Source organism: Musca domestica, unplaced genomic scaffold, assembly GCF_030504385.1.
Source record: "Musca domestica strain aabys unplaced genomic scaffold, Musca_domestica.polishedcontigs.V.1.1 24, whole genome shotgun sequence".
NCBI classification, from domain to species: Eukaryota; Metazoa; Arthropoda; class Insecta; order Diptera; family Muscidae; genus Musca; species Musca domestica.
Genome location: NW_026712272.1, coordinates 9,406,883 through 9,431,782, shown reverse-complemented (window position 1 = coordinate 9,431,782; position 24,900 = coordinate 9,406,883). Strand labels below are relative to the sequence as shown.

General features: G+C 35.4%; 4 protein-coding genes across 4 annotated transcripts; 3 read left to right on the top strand and 1 right to left on the bottom strand.

Moving 5' to 3' along the window:
* Positions 1-571: 571 nt before the first annotated feature.
* On the bottom strand, positions 572-5,477 carry LOC101897087 (pickpocket protein 28-like). The gene is made up of 3 exons (XM_005178286.4): positions 5,392-5,477; positions 1,962-2,355; positions 572-1,894 (listed from the first exon to the last, which is right to left on the bottom strand). The coding sequence occupies exons 2-3, from the start codon at positions 2,347-2,349 to the stop codon at positions 639-641; spliced, it is 1,644 nt and encodes a 547-aa protein (XP_005178343.2). The 5' UTR covers positions 2,350-2,355; positions 5,392-5,477; the 3' UTR covers positions 572-638.
* Positions 5,478-6,964: 1,487 nt separating this feature from the next.
* LOC101896913 (pickpocket protein 28) lies at positions 6,965-10,610 on the top strand. The gene is made up of 3 exons (XM_005178285.4): positions 6,965-7,122; positions 8,175-8,823; positions 8,880-10,610. Exons 2-3 carry the CDS (start codon positions 8,421-8,423, stop codon positions 10,178-10,180), a joined length of 1,704 nt encoding a protein of 567 aa, XP_005178342.2. The 5' UTR covers positions 6,965-7,122; positions 8,175-8,420; the 3' UTR covers positions 10,181-10,610.
* Positions 10,611-10,975: 365 nt separating this feature from the next.
* Positions 10,976-13,153, top strand: LOC101896741 (uncharacterized). Its single transcript, XM_005178284.4, has 2 exons — positions 10,976-11,078; positions 11,184-13,153. The coding sequence occupies exon 2, from the start codon at positions 11,278-11,280 to the stop codon at positions 13,024-13,026; it is 1,749 nt and encodes a 582-aa protein (XP_005178341.2). The 5' UTR covers positions 10,976-11,078; positions 11,184-11,277; the 3' UTR covers positions 13,027-13,153.
* A 4,846-nt stretch (positions 13,154-17,999) lies between these two features.
* On the top strand, positions 18,000-19,733 carry LOC101896560 (zinc finger protein 91-like). The gene has a single exon (XM_005178283.3). The coding sequence runs from the start codon at positions 18,000-18,002 to the stop codon at positions 19,731-19,733; it is 1,734 nt and encodes a 577-aa protein (XP_005178340.2).
* The last annotated feature ends 5,167 nt before the right edge of the window (positions 19,734-24,900 follow it).

Sequence of the window (24,900 nt, the reverse complement as noted above, 5' to 3'; positions counted from 1 at the left end):
TGGGTTGACTTAGTTCGATTTTGACCCCACGCTCTTTGTTTTTCTACGAATAAGCCAGCTGATGATTTAAGCCATTCTCACCTTAAGGCCATGGTAGAATTAAGAATGTAAAGTCATGTAATTATATGTTCGCATTTTTTGTCAAAATAATTCGTTTGACAGCATCTCATTGTCAAAATTTCTATTTATAAATCCATTGTGCGCACAGAAATCAGAGATGGCAACCCTTTTTATAGAGTGAAATATGGCAAGGTAAATTACAAGAAATGCAGAGATGTGAATGGTTATTTGAAATGACTTTACCTTCTTAATTTTACCGTGATTAAGTCAAAATAAATTTTTTTGGCAAAATATTTTTTTTATTATTAAAAATTAATAGTAAATATTTAAGCATGGTAGAATTAAGAAGGTAAAGTCATGCAGTCATATGTTTACAATTTTTTTCAAAATTATCCGTTTGACAACATCTCATTGTCAAAAATTATGTTTACAAATTTATTGTACATACAGAAATCAGAGATGGGAACCTGTATTCTATGCTGCGAAATTTGACAAGGTAAATTACAGAAAATGCAGAGATGGATATTTTTATTTGAAATTGCTTTACCTTCTTAATTTTATCAAGGTTTACATAAAAATCAATCATTACTTGACATATTCGACCACAGACGTAACGTCAGGTGATAAAAAAATTCGATTAAACTCAATATGGAGAAACCCATAAAAAGTCCCAAAATACCACCACAATTTGCTAGGAAATCAGCAAAACCGTATAGTTCCGAACGTTTGGATGTTATAAATTCATTGCCCTTAAAGTGTATCATTAAAAGGGACCACTTTGTTGCTTCCCGGTCGGCTAATCCAAAAGCTGAGAAAATTTGTTGTTCATTAAAATCCGATTGGGATATTTCCACATCGTAGTCCAGCGATGTGCAAGATGGCATACATTTACAAGGATCCTTATCGCGGTCACCGAAATATTCCAATAACATTTTATCTTCCGCCTCAGTATAACAGGTGATTTTATCCTCTGCACATAGCGGCATATCGTAGGTGCGTGGCATGGAGAATTTCACACAACCACATTCTTTGAGGGTAAAATTGGTAAGACATTCCATTTCACAGTTACGTTCGCTATAGATTTTGAAAAATTTTAAATAACGTTCGCCATTCATGTAACATCTCCGTTTATCGGGCGAATAATTGGCGACACCTTCCGATGTGGTCAGCATGACGGGTTTAACGGCAATCGAGACTTCTTTACGCGGTGATATTCGTACAAAACGTTTGGACAGTGAGGCGACATCGGACGGTGTGTGAAGAACAATTTTATAACCCTCGGTGCCGGCACTACAAGTGTAATCTGTATTGTCGGTGAGTATCCTCAATGCTATCTCAATGGAAGCCGTTGTACTGGCACTTACAACCCGAGCGGGATATGTTTTGAGTGGAGCATTTTTGGGATAACCCTCTTCGAGTGACCAATTTAGGGTACGGTTCAAACGTTTCTCAGAAGTTTCCGTAGCAGTGCTCTCAAGGCCCATCAGACGATATTGCGTGGTATTTTCGCGATATAAATCAGTGCCATTGAAACCATTAAATGTATAACATAGACCATGATCGGTATAGGTTCGGGTAAACAGATCTGTACAACCTCCTTCAATGCCAAGCCATTCGCAGGCCATGGCTTGTTCCTTGATATCGATGGCCATGTCGTCTATGATTCGAATATAATCAAAAGATTCATTTGATAATTTGGGAATTTTCGAGGTATATACATCGGTGCTACATGTCTGCAGCAGGGTGAGAAATTCCCCAAGTTGGCTTTTGGTTAGATTTTGCGAAATTTCCGAATCCAGTGTTAAATTTTTCAACAGCAAACTGAAACTTGGACCTGTTTCCAAGAGAATAGAGTATTATTAAGAGAATCCGGAGAGAGAGAGAAAGATTGTTTAGCTTACCATCTTTTGGTGCTCTTCTTCTTATTTCCGGGCAAATGGTAATCGCTGGAAACGGTATATCCGATACGGGTGTTGAATGTTCCGAAAAGCTAACAATGACTGGAGTATCATTCCATTTCTGATAGACTTTGGCAATGATTTGTGAACAATAGAAAATCGATAGAATAAAGATGCACAACCAGAAAAATATCTCTTTCCGTGGGCGGTTTTGTCCCAGATATTGGATACCATGCACCGAGGTATTTGAACAATATTCATAGTAAATTGCTTTGAGACCTTCGCGTAGATTCTTTTTTTGGGTTGGTGAGTCCTTTTTGGCAAGTTGAGAGATACCTACCAATTTTAGATTCGCACCGGGTGGGAAGTTTTCCGAGTTATTGATAACCATGTTATCCTTCGAGTTTTAGAAGTAGAAGTAAAAAATAGGGAGAGATTTAATTAAAATGGGATATGGAAAGAATAAATTTAGGTTATGAACATTAAATTTATTTTGAACGAAAATCGTGCATTTGATTGGGATATTGTAGCTAAAAACATTCCAAGTTATCCATTCTTTTAGAACCCAAAGGTGATTACTGGTTTTACAATGGTTATAACATATAAATAAGAATCGTTATATGATTGATAATGTATGCCCCACTTTAAATAACAATTGTTACAGCTAGGGATGATTACACCAACAGGATCGATAATGTATACACCACTTGAAAAAAAACAATGGTTGGCGGAAATGAAAAAAGTGATGCCAAGTTTGGGATTTATACGTGAATGAGCGTGGATTGATGAAAACGTAGAAGAATATAGGTAGATGCATCAACGCTTGAAAACATTGATATGTCAAAAATTTATAAATGGTTTATAAAAAATAACTAGATTTTTAAATGTTTTTCTACGACGCCAATAGGAGGTTGTTTTAATATGGATCTTTTCGACAATTTTGAAAAATTAAAATAATTTTTCATTCAACATTTTCAATTCCAAAATCAGTTTGACAGTTCATTACAAAGGCACACAAAAAAAGTTATTCGTGATGGAATTCAAGGGTCGTGATAGTGTGATTTCTTTATATTTGGCTCGAAAACCCCAAGTGGCTATCGTCAGAGCACTCCAGCATTTAAATGTGAATAAATCTTTTGTGTCTCGTACCATCGTTCGTTACCGTGATACTGGTAGTCTAGCCCGAAGAAAACAGCAACATCAGCAGAAATGGTTCGAAAAGTAATGTAGCGACTTGATCGAAACCCGTGTCGCAGTGGGCCCGAAAAATGGCTCGTGAGCTGAACGTATCGCAATAATCCATTCGGCAAATATTGAAAAATGAGATCGTTGTAAAGCCATTGAAATTCCAAAAAGTGCAAGAACTTACACCGCAACCGCAAAAGAAAGAAAATAGACTCAAAAGAGCTAAGGAGTTGATTCTCTTGGCCGAAAGTGGTGAACTGCCGAATTTGGTTTTCTCCGATGAGAATGGCTGGTGAGCTGAACATATCGCAATATTCCATTCGGCAAACATTGAAAAATGAGCTCGGGGTAGTGCCATTGAAAATTCAAACAAGTGCAAGAACTTACACCGCAAAAGAAAATAGACTCAAAAGACCTAAAGAGTTGCTTCGCTTGGCCGAAAGTGGTGACTTGCCGAATTTGGTTTTCTCCTGTCCGATGAGAAAACATTCGTTGTCCAGCAGTTTGTAAACCTTCGGTTGGCCACCAGAACTCAAGCGCCGTCCATGGTAAAAGTGTGGGCCGCCATAATAGCCGATGGTCGCTATCCGCTCGTATTAATAGACCGTGGCATCAGAATAAATGCCGAATATTATCCCAAAAATATTCTGGAGGATTTATTAAAGTCTTGAGCACTCAAACCGCAGACCTTGGACATTCGAACAGGACTCAGCACCGTCGCCCCCAGCACGCGCCACCCAAAAATGCTTAAAAATGAGGTTCCTCGCTTCATTTCCAGCGCAAAATGGCCACCAAAATCTCCGGATACCAATTCGTCGTTGGACTATTGTGTCTGGAGTATTTTGGGAGGCAAGGTTGGCACTAAAAACTACCAAAGTGTCGATCACCTCAAGCAAGCACTTCGCCGGGAATGGGCCAAAATACCGCGCAAAGCAACATTCGGGCAGCGTGTGACGGTTTCATTGGCCGTTTGAAGGCCATAAATTCGTACCAAAGGTGACCAATTCGAACAAATCTAAACTTATTCTAAAATTTGATGATATTTCCGACATTTTTTGGCTTCATTCAATAAAATTTAAAAAAATGTAAAGAAAACAAAATATGTCGGAAATAGCATTAAATTTTAGAATAAATTTGGATTTGTTTGGCGTTTGAGGTTTTTGCATTTTTTTATCTCATCACTGTATAATCATATAAGAAATCACAATATCGAAGCCTACATTTAGGCGCAACGAGACATTGTCTACAAACATTGAAGCTTAATTTTATTTTATTAAAACCAAAATTTATAGATAGATATGCGGTCTTTATTGTTTATAAATATATGTCAAAAGTCTAATGGCTTCTAGTATATGGATCATGAACGCACAAAATATTTATATACGACGCTCTTAAATCCTCTTAAATCCATTTTTATACTCCCCACCATTTTAGGGAGGGTATATAAGCTTTGTCATTACGTTTGTAACTCCTCGAAATATTCATGATAGGCCCTACAAACTATATATATATATTCTGGATCAGCGTAAAATTTTAAGACGATGTAGCGAAGTCCGCCTTTCTGTGTGTCTATCTGTTTGTCCATCTGTGTGTCTGTTGTAATCACGCTATCTTTCGAATGAATTGATATAGAAGGCTTAAATTTTGCACACATGTGTGTTTTGCCAGTAGGCAGGTTAAGTTCGTAAATCCATATCGGTTCACGTTTTCGTATTGCCCCCATATAACGGTACCTCCCGATATTCGGTATTTTGATGATTTTAGCGACATTATTTACGGGAATTGTTTCCAATTTCGTATTCGAAGTTAGTAAGCCTATGCCTAAAAATTTCGTATGCAGTTCCACGTCTTCGTATAACGGTACCTCCCTTTATTCAGTATTTTGACGATTTTAGCGACATTATTCATCGGAATTGTTTCCAATTTCGTATTCAAAGTTCGGAACAGGTAGTACAGCCTATGACAAAAAATTTCGTATGCGTCCTTTATTCGGTATTTTGATGATTTAAGCCGAAATTGCTTCAATTTTCTTATTTGAAGATCTTAATGGGTCAAATGGCAAAAAATTACTTATGCAGGTCCATGTCTTCGTATAGCCACCGTATAAAGGTCATCATTTAAATGGTATTTTTCGGAATTTTTTGTAAAATTTTCAAGTTCCTTCAACATGTTGGATGGTATTAAAAATTCGACCCGGTTAGCTGATTTTTTACTTGTTAATTTTTTTTTACTTAGGGAAGAAGTTTACCTTGGGATATCTTAATTATCGAGAATTGACACAGAAAATTCAGTGAACTTAACTCCGGTACGATTAAAAGACTTATGAATACTAATCGTAGAATTTGCAATACTGCGGTTGCACAAGATTTATAAAAATAAAACTCTCACTCACTGATGAGAAAGTAACCGATATTGATTTTGTTGGTTCTACTCAGAACAATGGTAAAATCTAATAACGCAAAGAGTAAAAATTTGAGGTATTTGAAAAATTTGTTAAGATAAACAAGTAAAAAAGCTGTAAGTTCGGCCGGACCGAACTTCAAATACCCTCCACCATTTGGATCGAATTTGGAAATTTTCAAAAGAAAAAATCCGTTAAAATTTTGTTTGAAATCTTAAAAATACCGAATGTAGCCGTTATATTAAGGTCTTTACAACGACGTGGACCTGGATAGACAACTTTTGTCATAAGCCATTACAATATTATATGGGGGCTATACCAAAACGTGGACCAGCATAGGCAATTTTCTGTCATCGCCATGGACCATGGTAACTGAATATAGAATGATGCATCAATGCTTGGGAACATTGATATCTCAAAATTATTTAAATCTTATTTTTTTCAAAAATAAGTAGATTTCTATATGTTTTCCCATATGACGCCAATCGGAGGTTGTTACGGTATGCATTGTTAATTTTTTTTACAAATTTGAATAATTTCTCATCCCAAAATTGCTTTGACAGTTCATTGCCCCAGCAGCTGTGTCGATGCGACTATTTATATTCTTCTACCCAAGGCCTACAATGGGTCGGCCAGAACGCCCATCTGAGAGCCAAGTTTGTTGTCAAAAATACAATTGCGATTTGAAATTAAAATTGAGTCAAATCACAATTGTGCAAAAACTGCTAAGTTTATTGCCAAATCATTGTTAAAATTAGTCTTTCCGTCCCACCTTATATAGGCCTTACTTCATGGCAGAAAAATACAGGTAGATGCATCAAAGCTTGGGAGCATTGATATGTCAAAAATGTTTAAATGTTTTTTCAAATATAAATAGATTCTTATATGTTTTTTATACTACGTCATTCGGAGGCTATTATAATACGCGTTTTTCAACAATTTTTACAAATTTAAATAATTTTTCATTCAACATTTTCAATTCCGAAATTGGTTTGACAGTTCGTTGTCCCAGCAGCGATGTCGACGCGTCTACCTATATTCTTCTACCATGCCTTGCTTCTACCATTACCATTACCACCTTTATTTATAATGTACGTTACCATCCTTACGGTACGTTTACATATCAATGGGTTATCCACTACGCAAACTTCAAATAAAGCCTCCTAAAGTAAGTTAAGTTCTAACGTCAACATGGCATTACCATTTTTATGTAGGGTATATATGCAACTAGTTATGCGGCTCATTTAATGAATGCTTTCAGCTGATTGCATTTTTCTCATGTATCATTCGTAAACAACAGATGCATTATGCATTACACTCATTCGTAAACAAATAGATACTCGGGATTATGCCTTCACTTTATTTTTATTGGGTATTCCTTTTTTGCCTTTCTTATTTGTTTCGTTGGGGACGTCTTTCATTTTGGTTTCCCACGCGCTCATTTGGTTTGGCTCTTCAAAAAATAAAAAAAAAACGCGCGCGCGCCCTTAAACAGATCAAGTGAATTGAATTGGAATCCAATTGGATACATTGGTTGTATAGAATTATCAGGACCAGATTGGCCATATTGAAAAAACAGTGAGTAAATCCCAAAACCAAAATTTAATTTAATTGGTTTAATTGTGGGCATGAGAGTCTAATAGGTTAAATACATCTATTTATGCTTTGGTTTAAATGGCATTGTTTCCTACGTTCTATCTGGCTAATACAGTAAGAGAGATGACCTGAAATTAAGATAAGACCTGGTGCAAAATAATAATTAGGATATTGTTTTAAATTGGAAGGTCTCGAATGTTTGAATATACCAACCAACCAATATATAATATAGAAACCTTCACACACACCATTCAGAGGTACGTTTCTCGAAACATATTAAATGGTCTGTACTGCTTTGATATTCTTTAAACATGTACGTTTAAGGTCTTCTAGAGTTAAAAAATCTGGGGCTTAACTCTAGTTTAGTAAAAACTTTTTATTTTTTTTAGTGGTAGGTATTTTTACCCTGATCCCGGGAAACTATTATTTTCTTGGGGAACTGCCCCGTGACCCCAGTTCCGGGTATTTTCATAAGCTTTCAAACGATACCTATATTGTCTATATCGGGTAAGTGGATCCGGGTCTTGACCCCGGACTCTCGGGTCAAAAATCTGTGGCGCGGGTCCGTCCCCCAAGAAGAAAATAGTTTCCCGGAATCAGGGTAAAAATACCTACCTCTGGAAAAATGTCGATAAAAACTAAGTTTTTACTAAACTAGAGTTGTTCCAAAACCTGTCTGTTGGTTCTTGAAAAAAATTGTAAATTCTTTTAAACATCCACATTTAAAATAATTTCAAAAAACTCAATTTTAATGATCTGTCGATCCTAGAGAAGATAATAAATAATCGTAAATAACTTCACGTTTAATGAAAGTGGTGGGATTACATATCCTATCCGTTTCAAGTGTCAACCTCGCCCACATATGGTGACCCCTGTTATCGCAGAAGAGGCACTGGCAACAACAACATGATTAATTATTATATTAATAATATATTAGTATTATATATTTTAGATATCCTAATGTAAAAGTTTTTTACGTTTTCAGACATATTTTGAAAATTACATCTATCACACCTAGCTTTTAAATTTTGCAGGAACAAAACAGTGTTGGCTTGTAGGAATTCTATATTAATGCGCCATGATCTCGCCATATTGTAACATTTTACATCTCTGAGGGAGGATAAGTGTGTTATATTGCTGTTCGGTCTTTCTAGATAGAGAAATTTGGAAAAAACAAACTAGCATACATGTTCACAAGTTATATACATATAAAACATTAAAAGAGCTACAAAAGTGAAACAAATAATTATTACTCATTTTAAAAGTATTGTTGTTTAATTATGGATCCAAATTTGTTTGATATAAACGAAAATGATATCATTACAATTCCAAATGAAAAGGAGCCAATCAACGACGCTAAAGAACAAGAACAAGAAACGCCCAAGAAACCATTTTCCCTCTGGCAGGGTATAAAACAAATTTACTTTGAATATTGTGCCAATACATCAATCCATGGGGTGCAATATTTGGGTGAACGTCGTCCGTGGAAGGAGAAGTTATTTTGGATTTCAGTGTTTTTTGTATCGATTTGCTGTTGTACGAATTTAATACAAAACATCTACGAGAAATGGACCGAAACGCCGGTCATTGTGAGTTTTTCGGAAAAGTCAACACCCGTATGGAGTATACCATTTCCAGCTGTAACCATATGCTCGGAGACGAAGAGAACAGTGCGTAATGATGGTAAGATATTGCTCTCGTTTGTTTATTGAAAAAATGTAATATTATTGTCTTTTTAGGTCCATCCTATATGCAATTGCTAAACAAATTAAAATCTGATCTCGCCGAGGGCAATGAATTTCGTCCACAAATAAACTCAACCGAATTTCAAGAATTTCTTACCCTGCTTCACATATGCAATACCCAAATTATAGATGATGGAATTGAACGTTTAGCCCATCATCCGCTCGACTATATTGGAATACTGAATAAAATGTTACCGAATTTCTCCCAACACTATTTCTATTGCAAATGGTTTAGTCATTTTAGTGAATGCGATCAGTTGTTTACCAAATCCTATACCGAAGAGGGCATTTGTTATACCTTCAATGGTTTGAATGGCACCGATTTGTATCGAGAAAATACCGTACAATATCAGCAAATGGGTTTGGAGAGTGCGGTAAAACATTCCAAAATTGTTAATCGTACACTGAGTTGGTCTTTGGAGCAGGGATATGCGTCGAATAGCGGTTTAAATACCTATCCGGCAAGAGTCTTGAGTGCCGGGGCCAGAGCAGGTCTGTTCATTGTCCTGCAAAGTTTCAAAGAAGAGCTGGACTATGGATGTCGTGGCCCCATTCAAGGCTTCAAGGTTTTACTCCACGCACCCGACGATGTTCCCTTGGTGTCCAAGCAATTTGTACGCATACCCATGGGCAAAGAGATTTTAATTGCAGTCAAACCAAATATGATTACCACCTCAGCGGGAATTGCCGAATATGAACCAAATCGCCGGCAATGTTATATGATCAGTGAGCGATCGCTGAAATTTTTTAAAATTTATTCCCAAAACAACTGTGAATTGGAATGTTTGGCAAATTATACGCTCAAGATGTGTGGTTGTGTTAAATTTTCCATGCCACGAACACCTGATACGCCCGTGTGTGGTGAAGATAAAATCCATTGTTATGATCGCGCGGAGGATAGTCTCTTGTTGAGAGAATTTTCCGAGGGACTAAAGGACATACTCAACGAAGATCGTATTGAAACGGAGTGTAATTGTATGCCGGCCTGTACTTCGTTGGATTATAATACCGAAATTTCACAAGCTAATTTTGATTTGTACGATATGTTGAAGGCCACCGGAAATGAGGATTATTTGAAAGATAATCCTGGCTCACAGATGTCACGCTTATCAATCTATTTTAAAGAAAATCAATTTATTACCTCCAAACGTTCAGAGTTATATGGCGTAACAGATTTTCTTGCCAATTGTGGCGGTATTTTTGGATTGTTTATGGGCTTCTCCATTTTAAGTATGGTTGAGATGATCTATCATTTTTCGTTGCGTTTATGGTCGAATATGAGGCAACATAAGTAGGGATCTTTGTATTGTTTAAGAATTGTGTAAATAGTTGTAAATTGAAAGTTAAAAGAAATTTGTTAATAGTTTTTATCGTTCGTAGGAAAAAATATAGTCGTTACATAATTGTTATTTATTTTTAAAAATTTTCGTACATCCTTAGTCCATAAGTTGTAATTATTTGTAAATTTATATATATATGATTTTTAATTTTTCTTTGTTTTTTATTTTTGTTTTACATTAAAAAAATATTTAAAATTTTAAAAGAATATTTCTTTTCTAAAAAAATCTTGTTTTATATATTACAGTTTTATTTCCAGTACTGTCTTAATAGTATAAATATTTACATCTACAATTATAGCCCTACTACTCCTTCAAGAAGATTTTTCAAAATAAAGAAAATTACGCCTCTAATAAAATTCCGAAAACATCTGTACACAATCCCTTATTCTAGACTTGTCTGTCCTTGAAAAATATTGTTAAAAAATCTGTGATTACAGAACATACTTTCCCTGTGACAAATTTCAGCAGTCCTTAAAATAAAAAAAAACTGACTTTAGCCATTATATAACTATTATTTTTTTAAATTTACAATATTCTTGATTATCCCTTAATAAAATGTTCTTTAAAATCACAGATTATTGCCCTAATAAGCCTATATAAACCGATACTTCTTGAAATTGACGAACTGGGTGTTCGTAATTGCATTTTATGAAATAAGGCTTCATTATTTAATCAAGAACACTTGCGATAAATCCCTTAGTCTAACGCTACCTCCATTTGTTTTGATTTCATTGTTTGGAACGATTTTAGTTTTGTTTGAAACTGCATATGTAAGCAACTAGTTCTGTGGCTCATTAAATCAGTGATTCTTGCTGATTGCATTTTCCTCATGTCTCATTCGTAAACAACAGAGGTAAGCGGGGATTTTGCTTTGTCTTTATGTTTTTTTCGGGAATTCCTTTTTTGCTTTTCTTATTTGTTTCTTTGGGGACATCTTTCATTTTGTTTTTCCACTAAGGACTCCAGAAGCAAATAGACTCACCTCTTAACAAAAAGATCAAGTGAATTGAATTGGTAATTGGAAAAACCGAGAGTAAAATCCCAAATGGACAATGGCCTCTGTCCAACACAATGACAGCTCATTGGAGAAACATATGGTATTCCTGTGTCCCGAATGTGGCAAACAAAATGATACACAATCCGAGTGGCGACGTCACATCAACAACATCCATGGGTATGCAACTAAGAGTGCCAGTGACTTCAATTTCAAGGAAATCGACAGTAAACATCATGAGTGTCAAGTATGCCTTAAATGGATTCCAAATGGTCGCCAAACCCCAGCCGTTTTGCAATATCATCGCTTCAATCACTTACCCTTTCCCAAGATATATCGTTGTCGGCATTGTCGTGGTTCATTTTATCGTAAACGTTCCCTGATAGATCATCTGTTTCGTAGCCACGCTAGTTTGGTAAACAAACTTGAGCGCACCGCCGTAGTTGCAGCACATGGCAGTGGTGGTGATATAAAAAATCCCCTAAGGGACCCCAGCATAAACAAGGAATTCTATATACGTTTCCTGTGCCCTCTGTGTGGTAAATTGTTTGAACGTTTTCACATTTGGCTGTTGCATTTGGATTCAGCCCATCCCAGTACATCGGTGGATTTGAATATGAATCGGATAACTGGAACGAATAATTACTATTGCAGTACATGTTCGTTCACCTTGAAAGATGGCCCCAGTCGCAGCCAATTGCAAAGGCATCACTTCAGCCATCTGCCATACCCCTGCTACTTCCAATGTGCATTCTGTTATAGCCGCAAAGAGTATAAAACGGAACTTTTGCTGCATTTCATCAAATACCACAACAGGGAATTTGTAAAATATAAAAAATTGATTGTTATGCCTGAGGAATGGGGTGGATGTCCAGAAAGAAGCATTGTATTGGAAATTCAAAGTCTGTTGGGGGAGGGGAGACTCAGGCAAAAAAGTGATATTCTGCAAAAAGCTTTGCTGGACATTAATCTGGATGACGATAGTAATGCTGATGTTTCCACAATCGCGAAATTTAATCATGAAAATGCATTGGATCAAAGTCTCAATTCATTTGCACACAAAAATAGAACAGCCCCAGCATCATCCAGCAAGTCTTGTGTTATACAACTTTCCGAGATCAGCGAACAAGATTTGGAAACAATATACCAAGAAATGTTTGAAGAACTTCCCGATAGTGTTTCCAGTGGTTCGTTGCTGTTAATGGAAAATTTCAATCTTACCAGGCAAATGCAGAAATACATACACTACCTTTGCCCGGAGTGCGGCAAAGAGTTTAACGACCAAACTACATGGCGTGCACATGTCTATGAAGCCCACAATCTTATAAATGCTGTCCAATCTAAATTTCGTCCTTTGAATAGTCAAAAATCAATGTATCTATGTTTAGTTTGCCATCAAATTCTGAAAACGACGAAACATGCCGATCTGCGGCGACATCATTTCCAGCACATGCCCTTCCAGTCGTATCTGAAATGTATTATTTGCAGTAAGACCAAATCGAGTAAACCCAAAATGGTCCAACACATGGACTATGTCCATCTGATGCATTCCCGGCGCGAGATAAATGCCGAACAGCCGAAAAAGTTTTCGAAAAAACACCAATGCTTACAATGTGATAAGGTGTATACGACATTGGCCCGCTTCCGTACGCATTGTCGTGTGTGTCCGAAACGGCTGCTGCCCCTGCCCAAGGGTAAATTTAATATTGCCGAAAACGAGCGATTATTAGAACATTTGAAGACGGCCAGTGAACGTCTCGATGCAATGCTGGAGGAGGCAAAATCAGCAGCATCAACAACAACATAGTTGCTAATGCATGTTGAGTAAATACTTTTGTGGCTTTAGACAAATTTTAATTATATAAATTTAAATTAGATTTTGATAAATCAATAAAAAATATGTATCTAAAAAATGATTTTATAAATCTCATAAATATTTATGTGTATTTCAAAAGGGGTGAAATTATTATTATACCCTCATCCATATGACTAGGGAGGGTATATATTATTTGATACGGCCAAAACGTGCCTCATCGAAATACCGGTTTTACACCCTAGGTCTCATTGAAACAAATCCGTTTCAGAACATTTGGAGACGATCTATCAATGTCCGCCCGTCCGTCTAGCTGGCTGGCTGGCGCGCACGATAACACACGAAGGGAGTATCCGATTTGAACCAAACTTGGTACATCGTAATATTATTGTCAAACTTAGATCGAGTTCAGAGATGGGCAATATCGGCCCATTCCTTCTAATACCTCCCCTACAAAATGACAACATTTTCAAAGAAAATAATTTATGGAAAGAAAGAGATCCCATTTTGTTCCAACTTTGCATATTCTAATATTTGCATCAGTGATAGGTCAGGTGCGAAAATAGGCAATATCAGTCAGTACCTTCCCCACAAAGGGTCAAAATTTTGAATAATTGCAACTCTTATAAAATGTGAAGTAAGAGTCCGATTGTCTTCAAATTACACACGTAACAATATTGTTATTAAACCAAGGTCTGGTGTGAAGATGGAATATATCGATCCACTCCTTCTGGCACCACCGCCAAAAAGGGTCAAAATTTTGAATATTCATGAAGCTCATAAATCGCGAAATAAACATCCGATTCCATTCAGATTTGGCACATCTCAATATTTCCATCAACACAAGATCTGTTATAAAGATAGTAGCGATTGGACCATTCCTTCTGGTACCTCCCCCACAAAGGGTCAATGTTTTAAATAACAAAACCGATCATAAAATCCGAAATAAGCATTCGGTTCTCTTCAAATTACACCCGTCACAATAATTTTATTAAACCAAGGTCTGGTGTGAAGATGGGACATATCGGTTCACACCTTCTGGTATCTCGTCCACAAAAGATCAAAATTTTCAGTATCCATGAAGCTCATAAAACGGGAAATTAACATCCGATTCCCTTCAGACTTGGCACATCTTAAAATTTCCATCAATACAAGATCTGTGTTAAAGATGGTAGAGATTGTACCATTCCTTCTGGTACCTCCCCCACAAAGGGTAAAAGTTTTGAATAACCAAAACGATCATAAAATCCGAAATAAGCATCTGGTTCCCTTCATATTTCACACATCTCATTATTTCTACTAACACAAGGTCTGGTGTGAAGATCGGTCCACTCCTTCTGGTGCCTCTCCTACAAAGGGTCAAAATATTGCATATCCATGAAGCTCATAAAACCTGAAATTAACATCCGATTCCATTCAAACTTGGCACATCTCAATATTTCTATCAACACAAGATCTGTTATAAAAATTATAGAGATCGGATATTTTTTACCTCCCCCACATAGGATTCAAGATTTTGAAAAACAAAACGCTCAAAGAAAGCGAAATAAGCATCCAACTATCTTCAAATTTCACACATCCAAATATTTTTGCTAACGCAGAATCTGTTGTGAAGATGATATATGTCTGCGAACCCCTTCTGGTAATTGACTCGCAGAGTCAAAATTTTCAATACTTTTATCTGACATGTGGCTACAAACATTTATCCTCCTAAGGACAGCATATGCATTATCATCCATTCAGACTATTTATCATCATTCTAATATTTAGGGGTAGTTTTTGTAAAATAATTGGGGCATGTTTCTAGACATTGTGGATGATGACGAAATTTTCTTCATAACGGGGGATGATCGTTTTAAAGGAAAAAAAACAGTGGCAACCCCTACGGCGATTACACATCCAGTTTTCAACATTTAAAGGGTAGTTGGTGAACATTTTTGTTTTTCTGTCATATGGAATTTTCAACCCTACAGAAAGTTAGCATTAAACGTCATGACACTCCCAACCCTGTATATCGAACTGAAGACAAATTTTGATACATGACGACCGTTATTTTCAGTTTCCTGTACTCTTCCATTATGAGATAGTTGGCAACTCACTGATTAGTTTGGCCCATGTATGATTGCCAACTTTCCCAAATTATATCATTATTAGGTGTGTCTGATAACCCAAAAGTTCTGCAAAATAGAGTGATTCAAGGGAGAAATGTTGACACTTCTTTCTCTGTACGATTCCAAATTCTTGTTGGGCGATTTTTTTCTTGCTTTTTTAATTTTCAACTTCCACTGATTTATATTTTGGTAAGGAATTTTGAAGCACCTTTATTTTTAAGTTGTTTTTTTGACAAACCAGCTGATTGATAAAAATGTTTGTGGGCATTCCGTCTGCTGTCGCGTTCAACATTTCATGAAATAATTTTCCGACATTAAATTATGTTGACCGTACTATCAATACAAACACCTAAAAAAAATAAGTTCGACAGGGCCGAACTTTTAATACCCTCCACCTTAGGGTAAAGGAAACATTTTTATATAAAAGAATCTGAATTCAAACGTGTTCCACTTTAAACTAAAAATACCAATAGGACTGTTTTGGGGAATGCTTGTAAACGCTTCAAAAAACAATAAAGTGGGTGAGGCTCTTATATGGGGGCCATACCAAAACGGAAACCTCTATAGACAATTTTATACTTCAAGGACTTTCATCTACCAAATCTTCTTAAATACCAAATTTGAAACAATTTCGTGAGTAAATGTGACAAGGACTATTAAAGTACCGACTATCGGTGGGTATCGTTATATGAGCGTTATAGGAAAACGTGGACATAAATATCCAATATCCCGCCGCAGGAGCTAGAACCCATTTCGAACTACAAATACCAAATTTTTTCACAAATCCGTGAAAAAATGTGACAAAAATCGTCAAAATACCGAATATCAGGAGATACCGTTATATGAGCGCTATAGAAAAACGTTAATCTATGCATACAATGTTTCGAAAAAATGTGACAGACGTCATCAAAATACCGAATATCAGGAGGTACCGTTACGATATCTCTCATTTTCAATACTAACTATCCTAAACATAATACAAATTGCTCTGCGAAATTTTGAAATCGTGATTTCAACAGACGGACCGATAGACAGGCGGATATCGTTAAATCGACTTCGAATTTTATGCAAATTGTGAATATATTCATTATGGGGTCTACGACGAATATTAAGGGATGTTACGAACGGAACGGGGTTTATATATCCTTCTTTTCAAATTGGAGGGTATAATAAAGATTTTATTCAACTTTATGCCCTTCACCATACATAGTATAGTGAGTATATTAAGTTCACGTTTTAGCCCTTTCCGTCCGACCGTCTGTTGTAATAACGCTAGAGTCAAAACGAATTAAGATAGGAAGCTAACATTTTGCACAGATCAGTATTTTGTGTGTAGGCAGGTGAAGTTCGAAGGTGGGCTATATCGGTCCACGATATTGTAGCCATATAACGGTACCCCGCGATATTCGGTATTTTAATGATTTTAGGCACATATTTCAATGGAATTGTCTGAAATTCTACACAACGAGTTCTTTGTGGGTACTGTACCATCTGTAAGAGAATTGTCTATTTAGGTCTATGATATCGTATATCCCCCATATAATGATAACGATATTCGATATTTTGATGAGTGTAGCTTAAATTTTCAATGAAATTGCCTCAAAATCCATAAAAGGAGTTCCTTCTGAGTACTTTACCCCCAGGAAGAGAATTGTTATATAAGTCTACGATATCGTATATTCCACATATAACGACATGATTTTTCATGATTTTAGCCACATTTTTTCAATACACAATTCTACACAACGAGTTCTTTGTGGGTACTTTACCATCTGTAAGAGAATTGTCTATTTAGGTCTATGATATCGTATACCCCCCATATAATGATAACGATATTCGATATTTTGATGAGTGTAGCTAAAATTTTCAATGAAATTGCCTCAAAATCCACACAAGGAGTTCCTTCTGAGTACTTTACTCTCTGGAAGAGAGGCACTCTCCAATATTTAGTATTCTGATGACATTAACGGAAATTTTGACCGGAATTATTTCAAATTTCGTATTTGAAGTTCGGAATCGATACTACAACCTATGACAAAAACGTCTTCGTATATCCCTCATATAACGGTTTTCATTTAAGTGGTATTTTTTGACGGATTTTTTTTTAATTATTCAAAATCCTGTAAAATGGTGGTGGGTATTAACAGTTCGGCCCGGCCGAACATAGCTGCTTTTTTACTTGTTTCGAATTTTATGGGTTTATTTTTAAAAAAAACCTTTCTATTTGGCATTAAAAATCAAATTTACAACTATCAACTCTGTTTAACAATTTCTGATTAATTGGCAACACTTACGTTGCAGCGAGAAATGCCAACGCCTCATTGAACAACAGACATGCCATAATTTCCGGTTTGTTACATTGCCAACCCTTCCTAGCAAGTGCTGGCAACACCGTCCAAATTCTTACGTTCATATGTTACGAGTTTGGGGTGAGAGAAAAACGGAGAGAAATAGTCATGGAAAAATAAAGTTTGTCATATGCTTTTGATTCTACCAAGAAATAACTGTAAATGTAACTTTTTAGTGGCTGACTTAAGGCTTTCTAATTAACATTTGACTAATGATGATAATACGGCATTTCCAACCCTGTAAGACGATTGTTGAGAAATGGCAACCCCTCTCATACACACAACACCATACCGGCTTAGCGTACCGTTATTTAAGGGTAGTAAATTGACAATCGCCAGCCATTTGGTGGTGGGAGAGAGGGGCGAGGGTGCACTTGTCATTGTAGTTTAGTATCCGTTTTTCAGTTTGTTTGTAAACATGTAAGAAATTTATAAAGAAGAGAAAAATCTGAAGAAAAAATAAAAAAATATATTACCAAGGAAGCCAAATAAAAACAATTTGTTAACAATGAATAACGGTAAAGATGGTGCTGCCGCTGTCGATAAAACACTGGCCATGGAACGCCATATGATATTTGTTTGCCCCGAATGTGGCCAGACCACAGATAGCCAACATGAGTGGCGACTACATCTGAACAACATTCACGATTATCATAACAAATCTGCAACGGATTTTGGTTTCCGCATCATCGATAATAAATACCATGAATGCAAGATTTGTCTGAAACGACTGACGCATGGTCTGCAGTCCCTGACACTGCTGCAGAATCATCGTTTTTCCCATCTCAGTTATGGTGGACCCTTCAAGTGTCGCTACTGTGCTGGGACCTATGTCAAGAAGCGGACATTGTCGGTACACCTGTTTCGTTGTCACAGCCAGCTGATGAATAAACTGGATAATGAGTATAAAATGGAGAAAATGCGTCAGGCCATAACACTGCGGCATCCACGCTTCAATCGGGAGTTCTTCATGCGTTTCATTTGTCCGCATTGTGGGAAATTATTTCAACGTTTCGCCGAATGGCTGGAACACATAGACAACGATCATTTGGGCACATCGGAGAACTTGAATATGCATCGAATTATTCATTCACGGGATTATTTTTGTGATGACTGCTCGGCAACGCTGAAGAATGGACCGACACGAGATCAGCTGAGACGTCACCGTTTCAGCCATTTGCCTTATTCGTCGTATTTCCAGTGTGCATTCTGTATCACCCAGAAGTCGTATAAAACGGATTTGTTTTTACATTTCATACGCTATCATAGGGCGGAATTTTTGAAGAATAAAAAATATATAAGTGCCCCCAGCGAATGGGCGGGACCCGCCAAAGCCATGACCCTGAGACAAATACAAATCTATATGGCCGATGAAAGGCCCGAGGTGATTGAGAAGAAGAGGCAAACGCAAGCTGCTAGTGTAAAGCGGCCTGCCCTGCCGCCATCCAGCCGGGTGGAGGATATTCTACAAAAAGCCTTAGCTGAAAGTTGCATCGATTTGCAGCAGGAACAAGAGGAGGCCGAACAAGAAGATGCCCTTGCAAATATTGAGGTGGAATTGAGTGACAGCGATCTGGAGGCAATTTGCCTGGAAATGTTCGAAGAGATCCCCGAGGAGAATGAGGAACCCCTGAAACGCTTTCGCTCCGATCAAACCCTATTGGATTTACAAAAAAGAGAAATGCAAAAATACATCAATTATCTGTGCCCAGAGTGCCTCAAAGAATTCGACAATCAACCCGATTGGCGCAGCCATGTTTTTGACGATCACAACCTGGCTACTGCCATTAAAACCAAGTTCCAGGCAATGAATGATCTCAAGACATCGTATTTATGTCTATCATGCTATCAGCTGCAGAAAACCTCGAAGCATATCGACTTGCAACGCCACTATTTCCAGCACATGCCACATCAGAGCTATTTGAAATGTAATCTCTGTAAGAAGACCAAATCGAGTAAATCGCGAATGTTGCAACATTTGGATTTTGTGCATCGCATTAAAATGTCGCATCTGATGCCACCCACCATCGGCCATAGAGCTCAATGTTTGGAGTGTGATTCTGCGTTTGAGGGATCACTGCCGGACCATTTGAAACACTGCACTGCCCACCTAAAGCCCTTGTCGATAGCCCAATATGATAATATAGCCAAGAATACCAGGCTATTGGACCATTTGAAAAAAACCAGTCAACGTTTAGATAAAATGTTATTAGAATTAGGTATAGATGCTAGTCAATTTTAGTTGAGTGATGATGTCACAGAGAGAGGGAGAGAGAGAGAGAGGAAATTGTAACTACTACACACCATGTGTGCTTTATTTGGTTATTTTAATTTTCTCATACATCCTTAACATTGGCCTTTTTAAATGTTTAGATAGCAACACTTGATCTCAATAGTTTAAAGCAAATGTATTATTAATATATTCTGATATTATTTTAACAAAAAAAAAAAAAAAAAATAACCATTATCCTTTCTTTTGAAATTAACTTATTCATTCCTGTAATGTTAAAGTGAAAACGTATATGTATTTTGTATTTTTCTTAATCAATGTGTATTAATCTTCATGAAATTAGAAATTAAACAAGTAAAAAAGCTCTATGTTCGGCTGGGCCGAACTTTGAATTGGAATTTGGAACGAATTTGGCAATTCTCAAAAACAAAAAAATTATGTTAAAATCTTAAAAATACCGAATGTAGACGTTATATTAGGGTCAATACGACGGCATGGACCTGCATAGGTAACTTTTGTCATAAGCCATTACAATATTCAAATGAGAAACTTAAAAAAAAATCGGTAATAATGTAGATAAAATCAATAACCGAATGTAGGGAGGTACCGTTATATGGAGGCTATACGAAGTCGTAGACCTGCATACACAATTTTCTGTCATAGACTGTAGTATCCATTATGAACCTCAAATAACAAAATTTGAAACAATTCCGTTGAAAAATGTCGGTAAAATCATTAAAATACCGAATGTCGGGAGGTACCATTATATGGGGGCTATACGAAGACCTGGACCTGCACAGACAATTTTCTGTTATAGGCTGTACTATCCATTACGAACTTCAAATACCAAATTTGAAACAAGTCCGCTGAATAATATCGCTAAAATCATCAAAATACCGAATATCGGGAGGTACCGTTATATGGGGGCTATATGAAGACGTGGACCTGCATAGACAATTTTTTGTCATAGGCTGTAGTATCCATTATGAACCTCAAATACCGAATTTGAAATTATTCCGTTGAAGAATGTCGGTAAAATCATCAAAATACCGAATATCGGGAGGTACCGTTATATGGGGGCTATACCAAAACGTGGACCTACATAGCCCATTTTCAAAACCAAAAGTCCTGCAGACATAACATACATTTGAGTAAAATTTTATCAATCTACTTCAATTCGTTCGGAAGCTAGAGTGATTTCCACAGACGGACGGACATCGCTAAATCGACATAGAATTTTATGCTGATCAAGAATATATATATATACTTTGTGGGGTCTAAAATGTGAAAATATATATCGGCGGTTTAAAAGTTTACGTAGCATAATAACTCAAAAAGAGGGGGCAAGTTCTCTACTCTTCCATGTTTTTGATTCATTGAAATCCTATTTGGTTCAAACTTGGTACATCGTAATATTCCGGTAACTCCCCACAAAAGCTCGAAATTTTAAAAAAATATTTTACTGCACAGAAAGAGAAAGGATAATCCGATTTTGCTCCAACTTTGCAAATCCCAATATTTTCATCAGTGTTAGGTCAAGTGCGAAAATGAACAACATCGGTCCACTCCATCATGTACCTCCTTCACAAAGGGTCTACATTTTGATGAATTATAACTCTTATAAAAGGTAATGTAATTCTCCGATTGTCTTCAAATTACACACATCACAATATTTTTATTAACCCAAGATCTGGTGTGAAAATGGGATACATCGGTCCACTCCTTCTGGTACCTCCCACACAAAGGGTTAACATTTCAAATATGCTTTGTGCTCATAAAACGCGGAATTAACATTCGATTCTATTCAAACTTGATACATCTCAATATTTCTATCAAGACAAGATCTGTCATAAAGATGATAGAGATCGCTATACTGCTTCTGGTAACTTCCGCACAAATGTTCAAAGTTTTGAATAACAAAAACGATCTTAAGCATCCGATTTTCTTGTTATTTCACGCATTCCATTATTTCTACTAAAACAAAATCTGCTGTGAAGATGGAATATTTCGGTCCACTCCTCGTGGTACCTCTCTCACTAAGGGTAAAAATGTTGAATACCAATGAAGCCCATAAAACGCAAAAATACCATCCGATTCCATTCAGACTTGGTACATGTCAACATTTCTATCAACACAAGATCTGTTAAAAAGATGGTCGAGATTGGACCATTTCTCCATAGGGTTTAAGATTTTTAAAAACAAAATACTCAAAGAAAGCGAAAAAAGCATCCAAATCTCTTCAAATTTCACACATGCAAAAATTTTTGCTACAACAAAATGGTAACTCGAATTTGTCATTTTCGTACCAAGTGTAACCTATTTGTAAAAATTGCAAAGACCTAAAATGGTAAAGTCTAGACAAAATGCATTTTGAGCTAATGGTTTGTGTCTACAATACGGCTCATGACAGAGGAATGTTAATACAAAAAACATAATTACAAACACGAATCAGAAATAAGAGTGTGAAAAATCCAAAAATGTGGCTTCAAAATTCTATTCCATAGACTTTCCAAGTTAATTGCATATTGCCTAAGCGGTTTAAATCGCCTAACATTGCTAACTATGTTGTTACGATATCATAACAACAGAGGTATTTTCACAGGGTTGCCATATCTTGACTCTGTCTTGTCCCATCTTTACACTTCTAGCAAAGACATAGAAGAATAAAGATGTAGCCGGTTTCCCAAGTCTACTAACCCCCTATAATCCGGACTATGGGGTGTACGTGCTCCCTAAGTTATGGGGAGGTGGCCCTCTCGGTCGGCAGGGGCGGGAAAGTGAGGCGTTGGGAACGATCGAAAAAAAAAAAACAGAGTCAAAATATTGTCACCAGGTGTAAATAGCTCTGTTTATCATAACAACATAATCACCGATGTTAAGTTGTTTTAAAAGCAAATGCAATTTTCAATTAATTAGTCCAAATATTTGTTTTACAGAAAATGTTATTTTTAAAATTGCTCTGTAAATATGATTTTTATGCTAACATGTCACTGTTGTGAGCAGCGCCCATATATATTTTTCACATTAACTATTTTTCCAATATGCATTTTGTCTAGCCTTTACCATTTTAGGTCTTTGGTATGCACCAAAGACATAGAAGTGTAAAGATAGGACAAGACAGAGTCAAAATATGGCAACACTGAGAAAATACCTCTGTTGTTATGATATCATAACAACGTAGTTTTCAATATTAACTGATTTACCATTTTAGGTCTTTGTTTGTACAACAAATAGGTTGCCCTAGGTACGAAAAAGATCCATTCGCGTTGCCATCTTCACATATTTTATTGCTCCTTAATTATTTATGATTTGAGGATTTGCCTCTAAAAGAAAATGCTTCCGTGAGAATAGAAATCCTCTGGGATATTCATTATTCAACTGATAATTCCAAGTAATCCTCAACCTCCAATTTGATTTAAATAAAACATCAATTGAACTTTTGTTATATATTTTCTTCATATTACTATATATTTATTTGTTGTTGTTTTTTTAATTTTTTCTTTCAAATTTAAATTATTATTTAATACATCATTGTTGTCAATTGTTTAAATTTATTGAATAGATAATTATTTATAAGTTTTGTTTTGGGTGTGTGTGTGTGTGTTGTCTGTCTCTGTATGGGTGTGTGTGGAATTGTTACTTGTAATTTGTTAAAAATAAGTATTTTTTTTGTTTACTTTTTATTATTATAAATAATAATATACATTTAATTATGTATATTGTTTGAATTATGAATGTTTATGTATATATTTAATATATATTTATAATAATGGGTTTAAATTACAGTGTATTTCTATTTAAAGTTTTTATTTTATTATTATTTACAAAAAAATGTTTGTATGTATATATGTGGGAGTAGAAGATGAAAGAGACGAATTTTACATTTGAATATTACAAAAAAAGGAAGGGGGAAACTAATAAAATATTTAAATTTTAACTAGATATTTTAAAAACTGTTAACAAAGTTATTATATAAGTAAATGTAAAAGAAATAAATAAAAAATAATCTTTTCTTTTGGATTTTTTTTTTCGTTTTGTAATATTAAATATTTATATAAAATGTTCTTTCTTTTGTTTTTCCTTTTTTAATTAACTACTTTTTATGATTTATTTGTGAATTATTCTTTACTTATTTTTTATTGCATGGTTTGTAATTTTTTAATACAGATTTTTTATTTGTAAGTTATTGAATAATGAATTCGTGGAATGTTTTCATTTATAATACAATCTATTGTGTGTCTATAAATATTTGAATTATTTCCCCATAGATTCTGTTACTAATCCTACTTTATATATTATTTACTTATTTTTTGTTTGCCATTATTATTTTTTGTTGTTGTTGATATTTCTAGAGGGTATTTTAATTATCTAATAGCACATTGTTGTTTGTTGGTTAGTTTAGTTCTATTTTTTTTTTTTTTTTTTTTTGAAATCCTTCATAATTATTATTTATTTATTTTTTATATATAACTATTACGTATATATTGTTTTCCTTCTTTTATATTTAAAATTATTTTTTTCCAAATTTTCTTGATGTTTATCTATAAAAAAGTTGTGCCTTATTTCCTTTTTTTCTAAAAAAAAACAAAATTACCTGATTTGTTTTATTTGCTTTCAAGTTAAAGTATTTTGTTGTCGTTTGGTTTATGTGGTTGTTGTTGTTACAGGGGTTTATTTTTTGGTTAGAAAAAATAAAATCTTTTGTTTAAAAAAGAGGTTTTATGAAAAAATCTTGTTTTTTTAGATATTGATTTTATTTAATAATATAATAATATTAATAAATATTCTCTGTATTATTTCGCTGAGGTGATAAAAATTCTTTAGAATTTTTCTTTTGAATTTGAAAAAAAAACACAGTGCTACAGAAAGAAATTACTTAAAAAAAGCTATAAAAATGAAACAATTATCAAGAGATGAAATCGACCAAAAATTGCATAAAATTAGTTGTTTAGTCATTTACCTTTCTACAGAAAAGTCATCTAAAATCATATTTAGTTCAATCATGAATGCCCGGGCGGAATTCTATTCACACAGAAAGCATTTTCCTGGAGAGACATCATGAATAATTGAGGAAAATTAATTAGTGATGATGGCAATGCGAATCTGTCTTTTTCGTACCTAGTGTAACCTATGTCTTTGGTGCAAATCGATGTAAACTTGAAATGCTTTTGTTTTTTAT